Below are 26432 nucleotides of genomic sequence, written 5' to 3'. Positions count from 1 at the left end.
TGAAAAGACCTTCCTAGCACTGAAGACAGCCAATTGCTAGCACATTTCGGTTCGAAATGAAACAGAGACACCATTGTCATGCTGCTGTTTCCTTGTTTCCAAAGGAAAACAAGTGGAGCTCCGTTTGGGTCAAAAGCATTTACAGCTTAACATCCTCTCTTAACTGCCATCTATTACCTGAAAGGGATCTGCCAGCGATCTCTGCTCCAAAGTGCCTTGGCTTGCTCCAGGGACAGAGAGCACAGAAACTCAAATAAATAACTCTGTTGAGCCAGCATAGACCTCCCACGCCATTCTTGCCGGCATTAATTGCCCCCTGGGTGGGTGGTCCTCACCTCACACACGCTCACTGCTTGTACGGCGATTCCAAAAAGGACAGACTTGGATCGTTTCAAAGAAAAAACGAGGGGAAGAGAGGCGGCATGATGGAATCGGGAAGGAGACAGCATGCCAAAGGCTAACAGGTCTTGCCCTCCAGTAGGGATGAGGGAGAAATTCTACTCCGTTTGCATGGAAAGGCAAATCCACATAAATCCACACTTTCCAAATTAATATGCACAGCAACATGCAGCCATCCTACCAATTCGTACTTCCACCAGTTTCGCAAGGCAGCTGCCCCGCTCAACTAACATGTACAGAAATGTAAGGCAAAGCATGCATAAAACTGCATATATTTGTGAAGATAACAACAGACGTGGGGGAATGTGTATATAGGGCAAAATTGCATACAATAATATCTGCTTAATAAATTATCTGCACCTATCATTTGGCAAATTCTTCTCTGAGCACTTCTGATTCAGCACTGCCCTCCTGCAATACTACTGATTAAAATTATATTTTCTAGCTAAACACACCCAGCTCCTTCAACCGTTCCTCATAAGGCTTGGTTTCCAGACCCTTGATCATCTTGGTCACCCTCCTCTGCACACATTCCAGCTTATCAACATCCTCCTTAAATTGTGGGACTCAGAATTGAATACAGTTATCCAGGTGTGGTCTGACCAAGGCAGAATAGAGTGCGACTGTTCACTTTCTTTCATTCCACCTGCACCCTTAGTACTTGTATAGTAGCCTTAACCCTAATGATTACAGCCTGTTCCTCTTCTAACATTCAGTTCCTGCAGTCCTGTCTTTTTTTGGGTGGTGGTGGGAGGATTCTGTCAAGGAATGGAGCCTGCCCAGGCAGCTGTCAGATTAAGTGGTATTAAGTCAGCGAAGGTCTCGTGTTCATTTGGAGGACAGTGGCAAAGTTACGAAGCACATCAATTGTGATTCTTCCTTCCCTCAGGTGCAAGAGCTCTCCGAGAAAGGTCATTCCCTAGAAGGAACTATTTCTCAGAAAAAGACTGAGCACAGTTTCCCAGGAAAGCATTCTCTACCATAGGAACGGATCACAGATACACACAGCCCAGCCAAAGGCACCATGGGGTATTGCTCTGAGTCTTTTAAAGGCTGACGCAGACCGAACAAAAAAGCCCACGGAAAGGCAGCTCACTCCCACCAACACCTCAGCCTCCAGATATTAATAAGAGAGATGCTCTGTGTGGCAGGAGCGAAGCTTTTGCAGTAGATACGTTACTGGTCATATTTCTTTGCTTCTTTTCAGAAACTCCCCAGTGCTGCAAACAGTGAATGTTCTGTTTATTTGTCCTGTTGATTTACCATATAACGTGGGACGCGGGTGGCACTGTGGTCTAAACCACAGAGCCTAGGGCTTGCCGATCAGGTCAGCGGTTTGAATCCCCTCGATGGGGTGAGCTCCCGTTGCTCTGTCCCAGTTCCAGCCTACCTAGCAGTTTGATAGGTACCGCTCTGGCGGGAAGGTAAACGGCGTTTCCAGGTGCTGCTCTGGTTCGCCAGAAGCAGCTTAGTCATGCTGGCCACATGACCCAGACAAACACCGGCTCCCTCGGCCAGTAAAGCGAGATGAGCGTGCAACCCCAGAGTCGTCCGTGACTGTACCTAACGGTCAGGGTACCTTTACCTATCCTCTATAATAATATCCAACTGTCTCTGCGTCCAGTCCCTGTGTCCGTGGGATTGCGCCACTGTGCATGTGCCCCACGAACAGCTGTTGGGACTTGGAGTGCAGAGAGTTCGAACGGCCGGGCAGAACTGTTGAAGTGGTGTGTGTGTGTGTGGCAGCGGCCGTTACAAGTGGCGGCGGGTGCCCGCGGGCCTCTCCAGGACTCCACCATTCGCAACTTCGCAAAAGCTGGAGCCAGATGTTCCACAAAGCATTTCCACCTCCTGCCCCCGAAGCTCCCTCCCGAGGGCACCTGTTCCTGCCCTGTTCCAGCGCTGCCTTCGCCCTCCTCGCCTCCCAACCCCAGGGCCATGCTCAGTCCAGTTTCCCGGTCGTGCTGGCCAGTGCCACCTCCCTATGCCGGCCATGCCGCCTCCACGTGTCCACCCAGCGCCAGCCAAATGGGCTAGCCCAACTCTCTCCCGCCCGCTACCAGCCGCCAGACCCGGCCATTACCTGCGTGGAAGAAAAGCCATTGCCCGCCACGGACTCCAGGCCCCCTCGCAGCAGTAGGGTTCCCCCAGCCCCGGCATGTCCCACGCCACCGCCCCACAGCGCTACCATCTTGACACCTCCTCGCAAGCAGTTTCAGCAGCCCGGCCGGCAAGCTAAAAAACTGTTTCCTAGAAGGCAGCGCGGCGAGGAAGTGAGCTTTTCTTCTCGCGCGATGTATGCTGGGAGCTCCGTTCCCCAAAGCATAATGGGCGTTGTAAGTTTCTTCTGCTCTAGGCGGGCTCAAACAATAATCAATCACTTCAGGTTTGCAGTACTGTACATGTAATAGCGGAGTTGCAGTGGTAAAAGCATTGCTTAATATTTGCATTGGTCTGAGGTACTGCTATAGTTTTTTTGCCTATTTGGTATTCACAAGGAATGTTGTCTATAAAGAAATTTTATAGAAATTCAACATAACGCACCCCCCCCAAAAAAACAAGAACAAATATATATATAAAAAACTACTGATTTTGTTTATTTACAATTGTTTGAAAAGGTTTGCACTTAAGCAACATTTACCGTACCTTAAATGTTTTTGTTTACTACATCAAAAATAAAAATGGAAAAGCGAAATTTTTCAAATTATCTTCTTTAACATTTCTAAAAAATAAATACGATAAGATACAAATCAACTGCATGGTTGTCCACTTTTTAATGCACTGTAACAAGTCTGTTTTTACAAATGTTTCACCACATATGTTCTAGCACCCGTTAATTTAACGGGCTTAATGATACTACCGGTAGTTTATCATATAAAAGCCAAAGTTTCTACAAAGTGTGTGTGTGTGTGTGTGTGTGTGTTAAAAGCATACAATAGATAAGATCAATAAAAAATAATTGTAAGAACAGGAAAACCTTCTTAAAATGTCTGCTGAAATAGAGATGCCTTTGCCTTGTGCCTGAAGTTCAACTGGAAGGGAGGCTTGTCTAAAAAGGATTCTCTGCTGTAGATATGCTGAGCGCCTCTCTTGTACTTCCTCACACTTACCTGTATTCCAAAACCAGAAGTCCACTGGACAGAACACGATTACTATTGCTGCTACTATTGTTATTGTTGTTTCAGTATTATTTTGATATTTTGATCAGGGCGGAAATTGTTTCATCATTGCTGGTTCATTTGGGGGTTGTGTTTTGCAGAAACTGCTTCCTATTTTATATTTTTGGATTGCTATTGTTTTGTTTTGTCTTAAATTTCTCCCAACCCCTAACGTAAGGTGCCCTTGAAAGAGATCTGCTCAGAAAGGCAGCCTGGAAAGACTTTAGATAAACGCAAAAGCATTATTAAATTTATTCATTTCTGTTTCCAAAGGAAAAGTCACTGAGTGACTTAAAACGCTAACATACCACAAAAAACCCCAATGAAACCATTGAAATGCACAGGTTGCCCTCTGCCACCAATTTAACAAGTTGAATTCTACTTCAACGCTGGCGAAAGGATGATGTCCTTCTCTGATGCTGGTGGCCACTGACTAGCTTATCCGGCTCAGGACAAGCATTGCAGTACACACAGCTCTCTCTTAACACCTGGCCACTGCTCCCCCAGCCCAACCCACCCTCCAGCATCCTCCACCAGAGGCAACCACCTCACCTTGCCTAATGGGAGGACTTGCCCTGAGCCCACATTTCAGGGCTGGAAGGAGCAGGCAGAGTGTGTGCCAAGAGGAAGAGGCAAGCAAATCCCCAAAGCTTTGTATGAGAGGACCCAAACTGGCTTGCTGTAAACCCAGAAAGCAGAAAGGTGCCTAGAGGATTTGGTAGCTGTGACAAGCAGCCTTGCCTGCAATCCACTTCGCATCCGGGAAGTGGTCCTGTCACACATGCCATCCTCCTTAAATGAAGCTGTTGGGAGTGGCCATCAGGAGTTTCGGAGCATAATGGGGGCATCAATATTTGGCAATGACCCATGGCTCTGTTTCTTCCCAACATCTGAATCAGGACCTTGAATCCTGGAAAGGTGGTTCCCACCTCTGGAATACAGGCCAGCTGCCTGTTGTGGATGGGGCTACACTCCCTTCTAAAAGGAAGACGTGCAGAGCTTGGGAGACTCCTAGATACATCTTTGTCACTGGAGACACACATGATCTCTGTGGCTGGTATGTTTGATACGCGAGCTATAACTGGGATAACTTGCCACCAGAAGCCACTTCACCACTTTACTCCATGCACTGGTAAACTCAAGATATGGAGCACCCCTGAAGCCTGGTCCAGAAACTCCAACTACGGTATTGAAGAATGCAGCAGCTAGACTGCATGCGGTGCCTGTTAAAAAAAATCTACACTGGCTTCCCAGATGCTGCCAGGTTCAAGGCTCTTGTGTTGATAGACCACTTGGGGTCCAGGATACCTTAAGTCCCACCTGAGCCTTTCTATCCCAGCTTCATTGCCGAGATCACCCAGAGATGGACTCCGCTGCAAGTTGGGCATTGAGTGTTGCTGGTCCCATGCTGTGCAACGCTCTTCCAATAGAGATTTGACAGGCCTCCTCACTTTCGAATTCCAGGCCTTCTTATGCCAACAGGCCTGTGCAGCTGTTTTTTAAAAAAATGTTCTTGACTAGCCAGTCATTTTAATGATTATTTTGTACTCTTAAAATGGTGTTCCACGTTTTATTGGATACATAGTTTTGTACACCACCTTGATATAAAATATTGGCAGTATACAAATACTTTTAAAAAATAAACAGGTCCTCTCGTGACTGCTAGATAGAGCTTTATGTTCTAAGCAGTGGCTGGGGAAAGGGTGTGTGGGAGAGTCAGGAAGGCCCCCTCCCCAGGCATCTCTGGCGAATGGAAGGATCCTAGCTAAGGTGAAGTGCACCCTCTTGTGGCATTGCTTATGTGAACATGTTGCTCTGTTGTACATAAGCTTTCTAAGTGACTTGCCCATCATTTGGGAACTTTCCCACAGAGACAACCTATTATTAATGCATACAAGTTGAGTGACACTTGCTTCCTGCTGATCTACTCCTTCCACTTTAAGGGGTGAAAAAAAGCTATGGTGAATCTTGCTTGCATGTCGGAACTTCAAATTAACCCTCCCCACTCCCATAATAAAAGGTTAAGAGCAATCAGCTATTCTTTTGATGGTTGGTTATTATTAAAGATTAAATACAGTACTCAGCAGAATCATCAGACTGATTAAAAAAATTGTGTATCTAATCATTCATTCGAGAGTAAGATCATTTAGTCTGGCTGTGTACTCGCAGTGTAACACCGTATTTTATTTTGTCAGTCAATGTGGAGATCTATTCTACCAACGATCTAGTCCCATTCAAATGTTCCCTAGAATTTTAAGGGTTTGAATTGAAGAGGGAAATAGGGGCACTCATACAAGCCCTGCCTCCAATGTCCCTCCATCTGACCATCAAGCTGAGGAACAATATTGAGACAATATAGACAATTCAGAACTCAATGGACCATTGGTCTGACTTGGAATAAGGAAGTTTCATAGGTTTCTATGCACACTCCTGGAATCTTCCTTCAACTAGAGTGCAAAAGGAAGCATCTTTCCACAGGGGTGGGTCAAGTGTATAACCCCTGGTCTCTCTCATCACACAAGCCGACCCAGACACCTTGTTTTATCATGTAGAGCAGTGTTCCCCAAACTTGGGTGTGCATCTGTTTGTGGACTACAACTCCCCTCATCCCTAGCTAGCAGGGATGGTGGGAATTGTAGTCCAGAAACAGCTGCACACCCACGATTGGAAAACCCTGATGTAATGCCTAGTTTCTCATTTTATTCTATGCCTTTGCCTTAACTTTTAAACAACTGGGCTCTCTTGTCTTTGCATAAAGTGGAAAAGTCAGGAACTCTTTGATAATATGGCAATAGGCTGGAGTTAGCCAATATGATCGGAAAGAGGCTTCCCTTCCCTTCCCTTCCGGCATTCAATTTTTACTTTTCTCATTGTTGCTCAACTGACCTTGTGGGGTGACCTCCTTTGATGAGCTGCCTGGCCTTGAAGGAAGATTTTGAAGGTACCCCACAAGACGAATGCCCTGCAAGACGAATTTTTCGCAAGACGAATGTGTCTTGCAATCTGATGGTGACTCGCAAGATGAATATGTTTTGCAAAAAATTCATCTTGCGAATCACGGTTTCCCATAGGAATGCATTGAAATTTAATTAATGCGTTCCTATGGGCAAAAAAAGAAATTTCAATGCTTTCCTATGGGAAACCGTGATTCGCAAGATGAATTTTTCGCCAAATTGACTTGCGGAACGAATTAAATCTGTCTTGCGAGGCACCACTGTATATGTGCTGCCAAAGCGAGCACAGAAGCAAGTTTTTCTGACCTGTCAATAAATACCAAAGGGGCAGCAGAAAGATGTGTGTCCTGTCTGGAGGCGTTATAGACATGTAGAGCCAAGGCCCTGAAACAAATAGGAAAAGCAACAGACAACTACTAAGGACCCTTGAGCATCCTACATTTTAGGAGAGGAGAATTCTGAAGAAGAGGGGAGAGGCACCCTTTATTCCACTCCTAAAAGAGGGGTCAACCCTTCCCTACAACCTGGCTATGCTAACTGGGGCTGACTTGAGGTTGGGAATCCAACAACTGGAACACCACAGGTTCCTGTCCCCTGCCTTGATGGAAAATTCACTTTTTCCTATTTTCTGCTGTTTTTACACAAACTCTGCACCTTTCCTTCTGTTACCCAGGAAGTACACATTTCTATGTGTAGTAGGACTGATCTGCTGAAATACGTGTTGAGCTGAACAAGCCATTAGGAAGCTTAGCCTTGATTACAGTATTCTCAATTCCTTGGCCGCACATCTCTATGCATGGATTAAAAAAAGGTTAAAAGACCCTTGACAGTTAAGTCACTTGCACTTTGATGTGCTTTCAAACTGCTGGGTTGGCAGGAGCTGGGACCGAACAATGGGAGCTCACCCCATTGTGGGGATTTGAACCGCCGATTGGTAAACCCAAGGCTCAGTGGTTTAGACCACAGCGCCACCCGCGTCCCTCTCTATGCATGGATAGTTGCCATCAAAACCTTCCTGGTATCATAATTAATTAATTAATTAAAATACCGGTAATAATAATAATACACAAACTGTGCTATCCTAGTGCACAGAACACTTAATCAGAAGAAAGCTAGTATTTAATTTGTATCTTTAACTCCAGTTATAAAAAGCCTGTTACAGCAGCTAACATTTAGACGCTTGAGACATAATTATATTTGCATTGTTTTATTAGAAAAAATACTCAGGCAGGGTCTACAATCATCTGTCAATTAAGAATGGTATACAATGAATGCAAAAAGAAATAAAATTTAAAAATACAAATACAAACTATATCTGAAAACACCTATTTGGCAATTTTATAACTTTTTTTAAAAAAAGAATCAAAGTAATTGCAGGTGACCATATAAGTTTAAGCGGTAACTGAAGTGCTCAAGCAAAATTAAAAAATAAGAAATAAAAATAACTGCATTGTTTTTTTTAAATAGTAACATTGCTACAGATCTTTATGAAATACCATTATTAAACGACTATTCCAGAACCATTCCATGTTAGTGGTGCTTATAATCCACACATCGATAAGGAATTCAAATGTATATAGACCATTCTAAACTCACTGGGACCCAAGCAAGCATCTCATCTTCATTAAGGTAGACCCCAATTTATGGTATTGGAAAAGCTAAGTTCTCCAAGCAGAGTCTAGAGTTTTGTTTTTTTGCTATTTAATTAAAAAAAAAAGTGTAAAAACAGCTGGTATTTATATTCACTGTAGTAATGCAAAAAAAAAAAAATCCTCCTAAACATGGAGGGTTAATCATGCAGTTTGACTGCATATAGCCACCATATAATATTTTTTTTTTACATTTGTTCCTTCCAACAAGCAAGGAAAAGAATGATTTAATATCCCTTACTAGCAATGAGCGCTGTAAAAATCCTAAGGATACTGTGCATCCTTCAAAGGTTTCTGGAAGGATGTTCAATGTGTTTTTTTGTTTTTACAACAGTAGTATATAGTCTCTTAGAAATCCAAAAGACTTTTTTATTGTTAGGAAAGGTGCTTGCTTTTAAACAAATTCTTCTGGCAGCACTAATGAATTACAATATCCTTCCATATTATTTCTACCATAATATATACATCTCAACTTCCATGCCTCTAGAAAAAACATCTACATTTCATAATATAAAAATATATTACAAATCTGCAAAATTATTTTACAAGCAATGTCCCATTATCTTTCTATTTCTCTCTCTCTCTCTTGTCTCCATATAAGACGAACATGGTAACACATATTTTTCTATTCCTGTAGGTTAAAGGAAGTCCATAATTTCTTGCTTACTAAAGCCAGGAAGCAATTCAATTTTCTTTTCATAGCCAACTTTGGTGCATAAACGATTGTATTTTTAAATGCTTCTTTTTTAAAAAATACAATTTTTTTACAACTAGAAAAATTTAGGCCAAAAGGAGGGGGAAGGAGAAGGAAGATTTCTTTAGTAGCAAAGAGGAGTTTTAAAGGCCAAGTAGTAAACAAAACAACATTGCTACCATCTTCTGTAGAGGTTATTAAAGTTAAGTCTTACTAACATACAGTAATAGTCCTTATGGAGAGGATCAGATACACAGCAACACTTAACACCGACCTGTTCCTCTTGAACGTATATTCCACCAGAAATGAAAATATGCCACCACCATTTTGCTTAAACATGATACCACCACTTGTTATGCGACCACAAGTTCACGAAAGTGACAATGGATTACTCCGCACCATACTCTTGAGAGAAGAGTTCCCTCTCTAGTGTGTATTTATTTCATTTACCAAATGACACGATCCCAAGAAGCTTGCTTACAAAAAAAACACCCAACAACAACCACGGGGAGGGTTGTACAGGGCAATGTATTAATTGCCAGTTCATCCGATACAGGCTACGCCGGGGTGGGGGGTGGGGGGAAGGTTGCTAAAATGAAAGCCGCAAGCATGCAAAGCCTTTGAGAACACCCACTATACTGCCAGTATATTTTGCTTTCCTCCCATCTCCTATCGTACCATTCCATGAAGGCATACAGATATATAGGATCTGTTCCATGTATATAATATATTCCATAGATGCACCGAATTCATTCACAGAATGGTTTACCAAGCGTAATAGTTGGTGGCAGCTGGGTGCAGGGGAAGAGCGTAAGGTGGAGGGGCTTGACTAAATGTGCATTTTCAATTCTAATTCCACCGCCAGTGAATAAGATGATAGATGAGGTGCCCCCGCTGAGCTCGTTTTTACCTCTTCAACCTCTTCTGTGGCATTGTTCTAGGGAGGAAAAGGAAACATTGCATTGGTGGCTTCCCGCAAAAACGTCAAGGAAACTTAATTAGGAAACTTGTTAACAGGTTCACAAATGACTCTCTTCAATGGCTGTGTCTGCGTGCCGCGTTAAATCATGTTCAGCCTGATGTGTGCAAGCTGGAATCATTCCATGTGAGCCTTGGGCATGCAACCAGGAGAAAGGCTTCAGAAATCTTCATTTTGCTTCCCCTTCAACTCAGTTTGCCCTTACGTATGAATTGGGGCTTGTTGTTTTATCACTAATTATTGTGGATCGTTTTGAAGCCAGCCACAGTTCGTGATAAACCACAATCCCAAGTTTGGACAACAAGCCAAGTTTAAGGGAAACCCACAGCAGCAGCAAAAGGCCTCCAGGGTCCTTTCTCCAGCTGTGCAGAAATGTTGCACTCTGGTACTAGACAGCTCTTCAGACATGGATGTGTCTTGTGAAAATGTTCTAGTGTGGTTCAGAAATTATGAGCACTGGCCCCTTAGAAAATGTGCACACTGCCCAAATAAAAATCAGGAGTCACAACCTCAATTTTGCACAGGATTCTGTTTTTCATTTTTCACATGGCAGCAATTCATGGCCAGCACAGAATCTCCAGTACATATCTTCGATCATGTGTTTTATTTCTGATGCTCACAATTATTATTATTTTTACCAAAAGCGAACTTTACCTTGGTTGCAGGAGCCAAAATGTCACTTTACATTCTCAGAGCATGTAAATTATATCTAGTTAAGAAAACACTGTAAAAATTTCAAAAAATATTAGTAAATGTATTTTATGAAGACTGAAAAAACTGGCAACAACAAAAAGAGCAGGTACATTAACTTGGAAATCTTAATGGCAAGAATCCAGAGAGTCTAGTGCACAGTGTTTCAGTGCTATATCGGGTTTGGGTGATTATCCAATTCAGTGGCAGCCCTACACCACATGGGGTGCTGATGCAGAGGGGCCCTCCAAGCTGATGTGAAGCTCTTCAGGAGTTATAAGAAACTGATACTGGGACGGTGGGGGGTTGGAAACTAACCATTTATTGTAATGCCATTTATTTCAAAGCAAGTGCGGTTTGGATTGCAGTTTAAATCTCCTCAAAACAGCTGGAGCACATTTCACTACTGCATCATGTACATCTGAAAACCCACAGGGCCACGGTTAAGAGGGTAAAACACTCGTGGCTGAATGCTTTGTGTTTATACCAGTCACAATTACTTTTGTTGCATAGTGGATAGCAGTGTGCCCTTTCCCAAGGCAAAACTGAAGCTGATTAATCGAAAATATGAGAAATAAAAGGCAAGTGGAAAGGCTTACTGGACATCAACACCCCAACTCAAGTGTTCCCCACCTTGAATCCCATGCAAATGTCCATAAAAGTATATATATCATATATCGAATTGCGTCAGGGGAAAAGGTGTGGCATAATAATACGTAAACACATGAAGCTTCCTGATACAGTGGTACTTCGGGTTAAGAACTTAATACGTTCTGGAGGTCCGTTCTTAACCTGAAACCGTTCTTATCCTGAGGCACCATTTTAACTAATGGGGCCTCCTGCTGCCGCCGCGCAATTTCTGTTCTCATTCTGAAGCAAAGCTCTTAACCAGAGGTACTATTTCTGGGTTAGCGGAGTCTGTAACCTGAAGCGTCTGTAACCTGAGGTACCACTGTATAGCACAAAAGCTACCCTTAAGCTAGTGCTGGGCTTGATGGAGTTCTTTAACTAGCAGCAGCTCTGCATGGTTTACGGATGGCGTTCTACCCATGCCTACTGACTGACTCACTGGGGGTTGAACCAAGGGCTTCCAGTATTCAAAAGAAGAAAAAGAAGAAGAAAGGGAAGAAGGTATGCTTTTCTGTTAAGCTATTCCTGCTCTTAATCTCTGATTGACAACAGCAGTTAAAAAAGTGCAGGAACACAGAGTTTTCCTATGACAGGAGAAAGTTTTGTTTTGAATACGCACCATATATTCAATACAACATTTTCTTTTAAAACATTTCAGAATATATTTGGGGGGGAAATGTACAGAAGATTTAGTGGTGGGCACCTTTAGGCAGTAATATAAACAAATCTGCTTTTACAAAGCTGATTTAGATAGAGAATCAAATCTCAAGCGGCACCTGATGCTCAAAAATGGATTACAAGAGCTGACCACCCCCTCTCCCCAAAGTGGAAAGAAAGTTGTTTTCAAATTTAAAAATTGCACTGAGCACAGATTTCAGAGTAATACCATGTGTATTACAGGCCAGGAATAATTAGCATATATTTATTAAAATATATATGAGAAGATAAATTTGGACTTTTAAAAGTTGGTATACAAAAATTGGTATACAAACCAGCATGATCTTAACAGAAGTGATCTTTCAGGATTCCACTGTGTGTACCTCCTTTACTAGACTTTCTGTACACCAAGCACAAAAAAGTAAAATACACGTGGTAAATATACACATTCCCTTTTCCTGTCACTATAGTTTAAGAACTGTTAAATGATCTCAAACCTCAAAACTTAACTTTTGATGCTGTTTTTGTTGGAAGTTGATGTATTGGTGTATCAAATGCTATTTACTTTCTCTAACTTCTGGCAATAAAATTAAGGTGAAATTAAGAATACTTGGAGCTCTGCTTGATTGACTAAAAATAAATTGAAATACATATCCAGGCATTAACTGTTAGAATATTTTCCAATTCTTTTTAGTTGCATTTTCTTATGTTTTATCACTGCTGGGTCTTCCACCCATGGCTCCTTCAGTAGGAAAGTGAGGATATAAATCAAATTAATCAAATGATAAATAAAACTTAAGCTACCAGCATTACTATTTTTGGCATCAGCTTCAAAAAGTCAAGTGAGGCTTAAGGTCATAATGAGTTGAGAACATTCAAAAATTTAGAAGTTACCTGTATATGTTTGGGTCCAGAAGCAAGGCAGCATCTTTTGGTAGTTTTGATAAATGAACTACTTTAGTTTTTAATTGATGTCGCTCACTTTCATTTACCCACACGTCAGGAAGACTATGAATTACAAAAAAAGGGTTTAAAAAATTATCAACCTTTTCCCCCAACCATAGTTGTTCTAAACGACATTTAAAAACAAAATCCTCACTAATGAATTTGCACTACCATCAGATTAGACAATGAACATGGTCTATGAGTGCAATGGTTTTCAGTATTAATAGCCTTGCTTAGCTTACACATGAACATTAAAGGGAACCAATGTTGGATAACCATTCAATGACAACGACAACAACAAGCGTATTCTCAGGATTCTATTTAATGCAAAGTGATGGCAGCATTGCACACGAGGAAGCACTGTATATTCCTGATGAAACAGCCATGGACCATTAGAAATTAGCAAAAGGATCAGAGTGTGGTGCTTTCCTGTTCTCCTTGTCATCCAAAAGACGAGAATACTGCTAGATCCTGCACATGACTCTCCTAGGTTTTTGAGATGCTAAGCCATAAGGCAGCAGAAATGTTTTAACATCTTTTGGCAATGAAAATCCTAGCCTGTGCAAAAGCATGGATTCAACCATCATCATCCATTATAATTCAACTTGTATCATGATGAGACAAGCAATGCAACCACTCTTGGTTTAAGAAGTGCCTCATAGTGGCCATACTTCCATTTGCACACCACAAAAAACTAGCTTTAAACAGAAATAAAAGCTGTCCTGCATCCAACAAGCACTGAGAATACCTTAGAATAATGCATATAAAATGAATTCCAGTTTCAACAGGTGAGGAGAATTATAAGGAAATTGCAATCGTCCCAGGCCAGTGTTTTTCATAATGATAGCAAAACACGTGAAACACCAAAAGACGAAGATGCACTAATATACAGTTGACTCTTCAGTGCATGCATGCATGAGCAATCTCATGGCAAAATCTGCTAGGATGATAGACTTAGGATGCAGCAGATCTCTGGCTCAAGTTGGCATCCCCAACCTTAGCTCAGCTGAAGATACATTGGCATATCTTGCTAATTTCTAGGCTGCTTCCAGTTTTCAGTCCCCAAAAAGGGGTATTTCAGGGGCTGGACTTGATCCTAAGCCTGTTCATGTGAACTGGCAACATGTGAACTCTTTTTTCCCCTCTGCCAAGCTTTAGTAGTGCAGCAGCCGCCAGCCCACTGCTAAATGGAGTTTGAATCTGGTGTAGCTTACACCACCTTGCCTTACGGCATTTCTTGTGCATAGGGTTGCCCCCATACTCACATATCCTCTGGTGTCCAGTGAAGTAGCAGCTTTATCTTTCCAGACTCCTCTTTTCTCTTAGCTATTACCTAAAAAAAAAAAAAAAAAACAGTCAAAATAGTTACTGGGCTAAAATCAGTTGACTAGCACTCATAACCATGCATGGGAAGCTTCTTATCACTCTGGAAACAGCACTGTACAACTGGAATAAATTAGGCAAATTGAATAAATAAGCACAGAAGTATAGACTTCACACACACTTTAATATCTGGAGCCCTGGTGTTGTTTTCAAATCTTTTCATCCTGTGAGATACTTGCAGGAGCGAATACATAGGTAAAGGGAAGGGAAGACAGAGCTGTGTCAGGAAATCAAACCTCATGAGGAACAGTTGAGGGAATTGAGTATGTTTAGCATGGGAAAGAGGAGACTGGGAGGAGATATGATAGCCATTTTCAAATATATTAAGAGCTGGAACAAGCTTGTTTACCCTCTCCAGAGGGTAAGCACTCAAACCAATGGCTTCAAGTTACAAGAAAGGAAATTCAAGAAGAACTTTCTAACAGTAAGAACTGTTCAATGGTGGAACAGACTCCCTCAGGAGGTTGTGGACTTCCTTGGAGGATTTTAAGCAGAGGCTGGATGTCCAGCTGCCATGGATGCTTTAGTTGAAATTCCTGCATTGCAGTGGGGTTGGACTAGATTCCTCTAGGGGTCCCTTCCAACTCTACAATTCTATAACCTTTTACCAGAAAATATTCTTTATAAGTAATGTTAACTACGAACTTGAAAATGGCAAGGAAGGTATTTATTACATTATTGCAGCCAATTCCTGGGTGCATATGGTGATGCTGGGGACCACTACTAGCTTCTGCCTCCAGTCTAATGCATTACAATATTAGCAAAATGCAGTGAGTTTGTGTTTGTACAGTATACAATGTGTGTATGGGAGTCTTAGACACAAATGAGACATTACAGAGGAACATGACCCCTGTGGTCCCTACTAATTCTACAGTTCTATTATTCTATGGGGATACTGCTAGACAGCATCTCCTCAGAAAAATAATAGTTGAAAAGACATGTAACATGTCAGTATTGCATTTGCTTTCCTACTGCTGCACCAAGGAAATGCTAACACAAGACCATGTGCTTTTATCCCCAATGTTTTTATGCAGCTTGCCTTTTAAATTTCTGTCTAAAGCTTGCTGGTTGAAGGGATGCAGAACTGAGATGGAAGGTGTTTATTTCATCTCTAGAAGCATGGGGAGACAGCCACAAAACTCTTGTGGAAGAAGAATAATCTCCTTTAATGAAGCTCTAGAACGTTCCTGGAACTGACTCTGAGCTGGCTCAAGGGGTAAGTCGGACTGCAAACATCATGAAGAAGAACTGGAATTCTCCTACGCAAAACAAACTGTTCAATTTTAAAGCACAGATCTTTAAAAGGTCAGCTCCAGCTGGGAATTAAGGTTAGACCTAAGTAAATGGAATTCTGCTGACCTCTTCTGGAGAAGAGCAGAAATACAAATGCAGACACTGTAAAAGAGCTGGCATTTTAATTTTAATTTTGAAGTCTGTCATTCCATAAGTTATAGGGCTTAGACCCAGTTATCCTTGTTGCCCCTGCTGAACAACAGTAGGGTTGACATAATTCTTTCCCCCAAGTTAGTCGTGGTGCACCTCCAAGTTTCCTTTGCAACTGCTACTACTCTGATCAGGAGTAGGGATCCTCAGACCCAGGAGCAATGCAGCTGTTCTAAAAGCCTTTCAATGTGTCCCTCCACTCTCCCCAGGACATGTGTCTCTCCATCCCACACATCTCACCAGCCATGCTCTGCACCATCCTCAAAAAATTTTGCCTATCTGGAATGTGTCCTTAAAACCATTGGTTAATGGGACCTGGCCAGTGGGCCCCATCATTATCTCCCCCACCCTCACTTGGGCCAAGTTTGACAGGTAGGTAGACTTGTCAATCACTTGCAATCATAATGACACCAAAAGCTCCCCCTTTTCCCCTGCACAGTCTGAAATGTAGAGCCCACAAAGCATGTTTCAAAATGCTCCCACAAGTCCCAAACTGATCATAGTCTTACAAAGCCTTTTGCCCACAAATCACAAAAACCACAAATCATGTGACTTGCAGTGTCGGCAAATCCCTTTCAGATAAGCCAGGTTTTTAATAAAAACACATGATGTCCAGTGCAGGGCAGGTCTGTTTGGTACCCCCCCCCCCTGGCTAAAACTGTGATAACATCTGTCGTTTGCCAGGATGGAGATCGGTGCTCCATGCACCAATGCCATACAATCCATACAAATTTGTCAACAAAGGAATGAGGTCCTCACTGAAAATGATTCCCCGCCCCTGGTATGTCCCATGTTCTGAAGGCTTGGAACGTGCTGAGGGCTCACACACTTAACCCCTCCTTTCTCAGATGTCCTGTAACCTTAAGCACTCTTCAGTAATAATTCAAATGAAGAGGGAAGGGAGGCTGCACTGCTATAATTGAAGCCACAGCCCCACTGTTGCAATGCTCCGGCTGGTTCATGCAGGCTGCTTGCTCACGAATCAGCTGCAACTTCTGTGATGGGTGCCTTTTCTAGTCATGAAGGCTCCTGAGTGATTTGGAGCAATGGAAGATCAGGATTCTGTGTGATGCAGAGGAGCCTCGGCAAATAGAAAAAGGCTCCCCCCTGCAGAAGTTACAGCTGAACTCATAAGCATTCAGCAGGAGCAGTATAACACAAGGAACAGGGCTAAAGCTTTGTCCCACTGCTACTTTGTAATTTCTTTCCCTCTTCAAATGCAAGCAATGACAGAAAACTATAGCTTCTACCGGTATGATGTCCAAATTTGGCAAACTGAGGTTAGCACTAACCATAGTATGCCCAATTGAGACATCACAGGCAACTGGGTTTGAAGGAAACCTAGAGACCTAAGAAAGCAAAGTTCACAATCTCATTTAGCCATGACTCCCATTTAGTGACTTTGGGTCCTCTCAGTTCCTCTCAGCCTAATCTATTTCACAGGATTGCTGCCAAGAAGTGCAAAATATAACCTCCTGCAAAGTGTCTTACTACCATTCCTGTATAAGGAACATTTTGAGCAATCAAAATGCTGTGAAAATGAAATCTGCCATGAACATGTGGACATGCATATTATCTAAGTAGCGTTTAAAAGCTGAACATCTTATTAATATAAGTACGGAAGAATACTTACAGTACTGTGAAATACGACACTGTGGCCTTTTCCTAAACTTTCTATGTGAGCAGAAAGGTTGAAGCAGATAGCTCGATGACGTATGGCGTCCAGAGTCTGCGCATCGAAGAAGTCATGTGGTCTTGCTAAAGAAAGAAAAAAAGCCTTCAAAACTAATGGAAGAGCAGGTTAAGTATTCAAATACTATCATGAAGCAAAGTTTACCAGTTAAAAATAAATTCTGATCAGCTTCGGAACAACTCCCTAAACTAACTGAAATGTTCTATACACTTGCTTTTTGGATGGGCAAGCATCTTATAGATGTCATCCTGTTTGAACTGTGCTTCTCTCTAAATCTACTCTGTCCAAACTTAACACAACCAATACTAAGAAAAATGGTGCTTATAAAGTGAAGACAAGCAGTCCCTTTAACTACGCTTAAGTAGCAGTGAGCTAGCCTTTGGAGATGAGCAATTTCTTCAGGATAGTACATTCAACTGAAGGTTCTGCCTTATATACAGACTCTTTCAAAAGGTTACAGAAGAACAAAATCATACTAGAATTGCTTCAACTATACTAACTCAAAAGAGCAATAATAACCAAATACTCAGTACAAAAGGTTTTTATTCACATGCAAGCCTTGCCTGTAGGGCATTATATAAATTTAAATTTCTCTATTAAAATTAATATGATGGCTGCCCTTTTGAATTATAAACATAAAAAGCAGTAAAGAAAAGTAGTCAAAATCACTGTATTTTATGAACATTATGATGGGGGAAATTTCTTAATCATTTACACCTGGTGGAATCTTATTAGCAATATCTAATCAGCATCAGTTCTTAAAGAAGAGAAAGAAAAAGTTATTGACCAATCTCGGAACCGTTGTAATTTCCACAATAAAGACATCAGCAAAGATATACAAATCATTCATATCCCAAATTCCACTTAAAGCAAAGCAAAACAAAAACAAAAGTAACAAAAAACAGGTTTATCACATATACAACCAGCAACATTCTGATTTTTCCAGTATTCTTTCTGCCTTGGGGGCAAACTTAGTAATGAGTCTTATAATATATTTCAGATTATATTGTAATAAAAAGGTGACCAGCAAACCGGCAGGTTCATCCAAGAAAATTATAGTTGCTTAAACAGAACATCCCCCTAAAGTATCGTATAATTTACAAAACAGAATACTGTGAACTAAGTCTTCTACATCACATTATACACGTAAACAAAAGCAAAATAAGTACCGTATTTTTTCCGTGTATAAGACGCCCCCATGTATAAGACGCCCCCTATTTTCGAGTATTCTAAATTAAGGAAAACACCCATCAGCACTACCAGTGTATCAGACAAGCCCCAATTTTAAACCTATTTTTTTGGTTTAAAATCCTAGGCTTATACACAGAAAAACAAGCCTTAAACTTTTCATAAAAACAAGCCTTAAACTTACAGTTTTAGCTGAGGAAGAATCAACATCCTTCTAGGCCTACGAAACCATTAGTTGGCAGTCTATACGAATCAGTGTAATTTGCTTTCATTTTGTACTAAAAGTTATTATTATGGACCATAGAATTGTGTTCCACTAACTAAGAGAAAACTTTTAGCAACCTTGGGAAATGAAATCTTAAAAGATCTAGACAAATCTTTAAATATACATACCTCAAAAACAAGCAATTTAGAACAGTTTAAGATTAAACTTAGATGAGTTCTTACTTATATATAATGTTAACTGCCAAATCTTCAGAACATTTCTTTCAAGAGATATAAAAATTATACATCACTAGGAGTTTTTAATTATGCAAGTTCTGCCCACAATACCTTTCACTCACATCATGCTAGTTTACTTAAAATGCTAGAAATTGAAAATATTCTGAATAGATGGAATAAAAACTGCAGAGGACTACTTCAGCACTGTTTAACTGCTACTGATATTCTATTTTAACAGACTGTACAAATGTCTTAGCTCAATTAAAACAGTTCTCCAAACCATGGTCTGGGAGATCAGAAACTGGAATCACACACTTCTCTTCTTCCCTCCACTTTTAAGTTTAGCTCCAACCATAATTAGTGTTTACCACCCAAACAATTAGAAACCCTGAAGTTTCCACTTCTGGTTTGGAGGTAGGACAAGCAATTTTAGGCATTACAATTATGCTCAGTGCTAAACTGCAAAAAGAAAGAGAAGAAGATTGTGTGAAGGGGGTAGAGCAAGCCTCTGAATTGAATCTTAGTACTGCGAACAAGAGAATCCGAGGACAGAAATAAGACTGAGCAAACATGCTTAAAAACTTTTAGGGAAGCAAATATCCATGTGACTGCTTATGTAATTGGGTTATGAAGGTATCTACAGCAAGAAAAAGGAAAAAATACATTTGATTCAACTTTATACATTCACTATACAAGCTAACACATAAATGTATTTACTGACTCATTTACTGCAACAGTAAGGGAAACAAAGACGTAAAACTGGGGAATCAAGTTTCAATTCCCTAGATACCACTAATGCAAACACTGAAAACTAATTCTAAACCTTTTACTTGAGATAGCCTTGATTTTTTAAAAAAGGTAGCTTTAAACCCTTATTCATCACCTTGTGTTTTTTTTAAAAGCAAGCTGCAGCTTGTTGTTTAGCAAGCTTCCCTCATATTTTCAACAACCACAAGAGTGTTGAAGTACTGCTGGTTTATGTAACATAACTATGCAATAGTTCAATGCCAAGGAAGTCAAAACTGGTGTAATGAAATTAGTCGAAACTATAGGTACAAACTTTACTCTGCAGTTTTGTCTGCAACAGAAGCAACACTTGAAATTATAATTAACAAGAAATTAATAGGTTCTGCAGTTAAATGAAGTGCTGCAATTTTATTTCCCATATTTACCTTCCATTTCAGCGAATAAGCTATAGTAGTTTGGGTCAGTATTACTAAAATTCCAGCAGAAATAAAGGTAAAATTCGTCTATAAAAGGAGGACAGAACTGCACTTTACTATGTTTGTAAACCTACAATTTTTAAGTCTTAGTCAAGGTGTTTGTTTCATCTAAAGTCAAACGCTTTAAAAAATAAAAAAGGAAAGAAGGCTGGGTACTTTCTGTGGCCTCCAAACTTGGGCTAGAGGTGGCCCAGAAGCTGCAGCTGGTGCAAAATGCAGTGGCTCAGCTATTCAGGATATGGAGCAGGATATCGCTGACAAGTTACCCCACTGTTGAAAGAATTGCACTGGCTGCCAATTAGCCACTTGTGCTGCCTCTGGCATGTAAAACCCTATATGACTTGGGACCAGGATACCTGAAAGATCGTCTCACCCCTAATATACCCAACTGATCACTGCACACTGCAGGTGAGGGTCTCCTGCAGATACCATCTCATCAGGAGGTCTGTTCCACACAATGTAGAAATCCGGCCTTTAGTGTTGTGGCACATGCCCCCTTGGAATTCCCTCCCCTTAAATACTAGACAGGCGCCGTCTCAGTCTTTCCAGTGCCTACTGAAGACAACGAGACTTTTAAGTTGACCTCTTTCCCAGTCTGCATCTTATATTGGAAGGTAAAGGGGCCCCTGACCATCAGGTCCAGTCGTGTCCGACTCTGGGGTTGTGGCGCTCATCTCGCTCTATAGGCCGAGGGAGCCAGCGTTTGTCTGCAGACAGCTTTGTCCGTGGTCAGCATGACAAAGCCGCTTCTGGCGAACCAGAGCAGCACACGGAAACGCTGTTTACCTTCCCGCTAGAGCGGTACCTATTTATCTACTTGCATTTTGACGTGCTTTCGAACTGCTAGGTTGGCAGGAGCTGGGACCGAGCAACGGGAGCTCACCCGGTTGCAGGGATTCGAACCGCCGACCTTCTGATCAGCAAGCCCTAGGCTCTGTGGTTTAACCCACAGCTCCACCTGCGTCCCTGTATATTGGAAGGTACTGTTTCTCAAACTTCTGTTGCTGCACTGCAACTCCCATCTAGCTAGGGATGATAGGAGGTTCAGTCCAACAACAGCTTGGGACCCTACCATAGTTTGAGAAACACAGTTTCAAGGGGTATTTATTGTTGCTTGCCACCCTGGGCTGTTATGGGAGGAAGAGCAGGATATGCCTTCAATAAATAAAATATACTGTACAGAAGAAAATGGAACACAATGTAGTGGTGCAGTTGATTGTGTATCACATTCAGCTGGTAAAAGTGGATGACATAAACTTTTTCTTTTTAAAAAATGCTTGATTTAGCGAGTTTGATCACATATACATATATACTGCTTTCAGTCAAATGTGCAAACTCACTTCCAATGCTGACATATATTAATTACGTTGACATTAGGGGATAGGAAAACCCTACTTGTGGCACTGATTTGTGATGGCCAACTAATGCATGCAAATCATCACTTGAAGCTGCAGGTGAAGAATGCCAAACATGCCCATATGAACCGGCCCCACAGCCTGACAGTTTGTCCCCTTCAGGTGTCACTGAGCATGATGCCCATCAACTCTAGCCAGTGCAGCTCTGTTTGTGGCTTGTGCTAATGGGAGTTGTAGTTCAAAATGCCTGGAGGGCATCAGAATGGGAAAAGTTGAAATCAGCACAAATAGGAAGAAGAGTCATTTTAGTTTTTAATTTCTGAAGTAGTACCGTGGTAGTTTTAAATTAGTTCCCAAAATAGATAAATCCTGTTGGGATTCTGAATAAAGACGGAGCCCATAAGACCATTTAGTCAAGTTTTGGTCTGTTTTTATTTTTTAAAGGAATATGAACCAAACAAGAAGGGATGGCGCTGATTGGAAGGTGTTTGACTGCAATGGTATTCCTAATTGAGGCTGCTTCATCTCCCTCCCTTCCCAGGTTATGTATGGTTTGCATCTTGGCACAAGAGCACAAGGGTTCTCATTTTGCCACTCTCAGCTAAGGATGAACATTCACTGGGAGACAGGAACAACAGTTGGAGCATGAGAAGAGAGAAGGCTGGGTTATTGTGAGTCAGAAGGGTTTCCACCAGTTAATATATTTAAACTGGGCTGCTTCAGGTGCATGAGTTTGGGAGTGCTCTCTCCACCTCCCATTGAGTTTTACATGCTTTGAAGATCACTGACAATATGGATTACTACAGGCACAATGCTGAGCTTGTTTTGTCTATGGCTAAGACAGCGAGAGCATGGAGGCACAGTACTGTGCTCACTACCATCTGCTCCCTGTCCAGAATGAGTTCCCCATGCCCCTTTCTTGCTAGTTTTAATCATGCTTAAACTTTACATCTGCACTGGCCTTATCTCTTTGCGGCTCAGTCTTTTAGCAGTGGTTAAATGTTCTCCAACAAAGTGTGGCATCAGCCCTCCAAGAGAGCAGGGTACAAAACCTTCACACATCCAACCTCCTTAAACCTAACAAATTACTATAGAAGTCAGTGGCACATAAAGTATGGTACAGCTACCGTCTATGAAATTGTGGTGCACCCAATTTCTGGACTTAGACAATAGTATGATTATAGACACACATTAGTCTAGAAACTGATCTGAGTCCAGAAAAGAACAGAACCCCTCTTTTTTTCAGGAGGCCCACAGAATGTTCCCCTCTACTGTGAAGTACTTGCATCTATTCTGGCTGGCCGAGTTGTGGAAACGGACCAGCTGATATAAACATCTCTATCACCCTGTATCTTACATAAAAGATCTTAAATCAAAAGTTGAAAACAATGGAATTTATAGGCTAGCAAAAAACCATTAACTAAAAAGTGGACAAGTAGTCAAGAAAGGTAGTTTTTAAAGTTTATGCTGCTTATTACAGAACTGTAGAAGTTTCATGTGCTTACGTAAAGAGCGCCTCCGCTTGTTCTTTAACTTCCTTCTTTTGTTCATTCCAGCTTTAGAAGGAGATTCTTCTTTAGCCTTTGGCTGGTTGGTAACTTTTGAAGAATTCTGCTGGCTGAAGTGTGTTGGCACATGACGAGCCAGCCCACTCTGAGATGCAAAGCTCGCATTGCACCCTCCAACAACACACTAAGAAATACAAAATCAGAAAAGCCCAATTAAATCATCATAAGGAAGCTACTGATTCATTCTCACTTTGCACCGCTGCTTCTTTAACAAAGGAACAACATATTCAGGCAACACATTAAAAGATGCTTATTTCAAAAAGAATTTCCTCTTCCCTGGACGTCCCTAATGCAGATCTGTGTGTGTTAACAAGGAATGATAGTTGAATCAAAGCTGACCTCCAAATACTCAAGCACTCAATCCATTCCAATTATACCATGCAAACATATGCCTTGTTCTAATTTTAAAAATCCTGAAATCACATCACGTGCAAGGGTACAATTTTCTTGCATGCTACACAACCACCATCCATTCCTATGAGTATTTCACATGGGTAAAATACTTGTTCTCCTGGCCAAGAAAAGAACCTTAAAGAAAACTAACTATTATAGAAAATTTTATTGCAATCAATTTAAGGCTCCTTTCTACACATTTCCTTGAGTACTGTGGTTGAAGTGGATTAGGTGATTATGTTCCAAAAAAGCAACATGAGCCAGCTCCAACCATAGGCATCAAAAATTGCAGACATTACAAAGACCCGTATGAGCGAACAGACGTCAAGCAGTCTGCTGTTCAAGGATGTTGAGGGCATGTTTGCCCTTGAATAGCATCAAGCTGCTGAGAAAAAACGTCAATACAGTAGATAAGTAAAAGCTGCTACGCATATCCTTACTACTCCCTGAAGGTTTCTCAGTAAGGAATATTTTGAATTCTCATCTGTGCTGAAATGTTTTCTTTGGATAGAAGCATGTACTTTGCAACCCAGTTTATCAAAATGTAATTTTGTCTGCTTGGGTTCCAAAGGTGACATTGTTAGGAGAACTTCAAATCTAGTATTATACTTAGTATACCAGCCCCCACACCCTAACCTGCTCCTAACTTTATATGCGTTTAATGTACCATCTCATACACAAGCTACATTCATTTAACCTGAGCAGAGGACCCCAACGATAGAAGATGAAAGCCACAATAGCATGTGCTATCTACCTACTAACTGAAAATCATTTTATACAGAAAACTAAATCAAGGCCTAAGGTTTTGCTAAGCTGAATTTTCCTGTAGCTTAGTTAAAGTTTTGGGGTATCATCCAACCTTACAGATTTCCTAGCACAAGCACTTTCAGCTGCACAAAGGAACTTTCCCTCCCTCTGATGCAACCCCCAAAATCTGTTATGGGTTTTCCAACAACCCTCCAGAACAGATTCAGGGGGCATGTGGGGAGAAGGAAGGGAAGTACCATTGCACATCCCAAAGTGCTTGAACTAGCAAAACTGTTTAGTTAGATACTGCCCTTAACCTACAGCAGCATATTTTTGCTCCTCTTGATATTGATGTTTTCAGAGACCTGAAGGCTAACAAAACACCACCCAAAATTGGTTTGGACAATAATCTTTTGGCTTAAAACACAAATATGAATGAATCTTGTGGGCATGCACATAGCTCCTTCACTGCTCCCTTTGTGGAGGAAGCCAACAATTCCATCAACCACATTTTTGTACCACTTCACTATTAAGAAAACCTTGATGAGATTCAATATTTGAAAAAATATACATTAAAAGCATTCCAAAAAAGGTAGAAATATCAGGAAGTTCAAGAATACTTTCTCATTTCATTTGAATCAGAAAACTATATTTAACAGCTCTACATCAAGCCAAACTATTAAGACAACTTCAAACCATGACTTCATATTCAAAACCCTTAACCATAGTTGCCCAGTTCAAATTAAACAGGAAGCAGTACTTAACAGAAGACTTCTCAGTTTGCTCACTTGCTCATGTGAACAGAAGAGGAAATGGGCTGTGGCCAAAAGACTTGTTCATATCTTTGCTTATCAAGCCAATGTGATCATCCAAACACGGTCGCTTGTGAAGATGACTTAGCTTTTACAAAGCTCTCGCTTTAAGTTAGACAGCAACACAAACATCTTTACATTCCTAGAACATTTTTGTAAAAAAAAACCACCATTGTACCTTAGCCTAAATTGCACACTTAATCTAACTGAGAACGAGATTAAGTCTGAAAGTGGGTTCAATTCCTGTTCTAGAAATGGCATTTGAGTAATCTAGTCTGACTGAATAATCCCCAAACTGCAAAATCACATGAGTTAAGTGGCCTGATTAGATAGGCTGCAAATGAGTGGGTGCATGTGGTGCCCATGGTCGTGATACACACATCTACCTACAATACTGGGAAATGTAGTCATGAAGTAAGAAAGGATAGAGATCTTCAGAAATGTGTTTTTTCCACCCTTATGGATATCTGCACAGGCAGAACTGCAGGATCTCAATGCATGCATGGGACTACGTAGGAAGAAATGGGCAATTTATATTTGTTAAGAGAAATTAAGACTGTAGAAGAGATATTGGTTCTACTTGAACCGAACCAAGATAGAAACTTTTCATGGAATCAAATGGACTGAAGAATAACATGGGCTGGGGTGAGAATTTGGATGGTTGTCCTCAAACTGAGATCAGAAGTTGATGAGGATACAGGCAATGGACAGCCACCAAATTTAAACTAGTTAGGATGATTAGGAGTTATCCACAATATTCCAAAAGGTATCTTACCTTAAATGGTTTGTCACCACTGTGCGTCAGCATATGCCGCTGCAACCAGCTCTGACTTGTTGATGGGGTGTTATAGACTTTGCAGCCTTTCCATAAGCAGACAAATACCTAGTAAAAGAAAACACAGCCATTAAGGTAGGGTGAATGTTCACCTATTGCATTATTTTAATATCCAAACTCAAGTACACTCTCAGTTAAACTTTTAAAACTCTCAAGTGAAGTGTGAAATTGTTTCCTATAACGATTTCTACAGCTGTAATTCAATTTGGTGCTAGAAAACATGACAGATTTCTGCTGGGAAAGAACTTTTGAGCTATGAGAACAGAAAAGGTGCAAACAGAAGAGAACCACCAGCAGGTTATAAAGATTAAGGATGCTGGTAAATTTCTAGTTTAAGGATTGGACAATCACAATCCAAGGAACTGACACAGTACACTATCAACAGCTTTATTAAAAAGACATGTAAAACCTCTAGGGCTGATTTTGAGGGCACACAAAGGGCTGCATGGGGGACAAAAGGAAGACTGAGACCCACTGCACAATCCAAGTCTGTTTCAGCAATGTATGGACAGCATACAACTCAGTTCCTTATGAAAGGCTTTTGATGAAGTTTGGTAACTTTAGTTCATGAAAACTGATGCCATAATAAATCATTA

General features: G+C 41.1%; 1 protein-coding gene across 4 annotated transcripts in view; it reads right to left on the bottom strand.

Moving 5' to 3' along the window:
- Positions 1-7702: 7702 nt before the first annotated feature.
- Positions 7703-26432, bottom strand: part of AEBP2 (AE binding protein 2) — a 35368-nt gene continuing 16638 nt past the window's right edge. The window contains exons 3-10 of one of the 4 annotated variants that reach the window (XM_060279150.1): positions 25777-25884; positions 22987-23173; positions 18444-18503; positions 17215-17339; positions 14021-14088; positions 12705-12818; positions 12146-12210; positions 7703-9791 (exon numbers count right to left, since the gene is read on the bottom strand). In XM_060279150.1, coding sequence (XP_060135133.1) covers positions 12156-12210; positions 12705-12818; positions 14021-14088; positions 17215-17339; positions 18444-18503; positions 22987-23173; positions 25777-25884 — 717 coding nt within the window. In that variant the 3' untranslated portion in view covers positions 7703-9791; positions 12146-12155. The remainder of the gene's footprint in view (positions 9792-12145; positions 12211-12704; positions 12819-14020; positions 14089-17214; positions 17340-18443; positions 18504-22986; positions 23174-25776; positions 25885-26432) is intronic. The other 3 variants (XM_060279151.1, XM_060279152.1, XM_035127870.2) reach the window with 3 other exon arrangements.

This window comes from Zootoca vivipara, chromosome 10 (genome assembly GCF_963506605.1).
Source record: "Zootoca vivipara chromosome 10, rZooViv1.1, whole genome shotgun sequence".
Taxonomy (NCBI): domain Eukaryota; kingdom Metazoa; phylum Chordata; class Lepidosauria; order Squamata; family Lacertidae; genus Zootoca; species Zootoca vivipara.
This window is presented reverse-complemented; position numbering and strand designations above follow the sequence as displayed.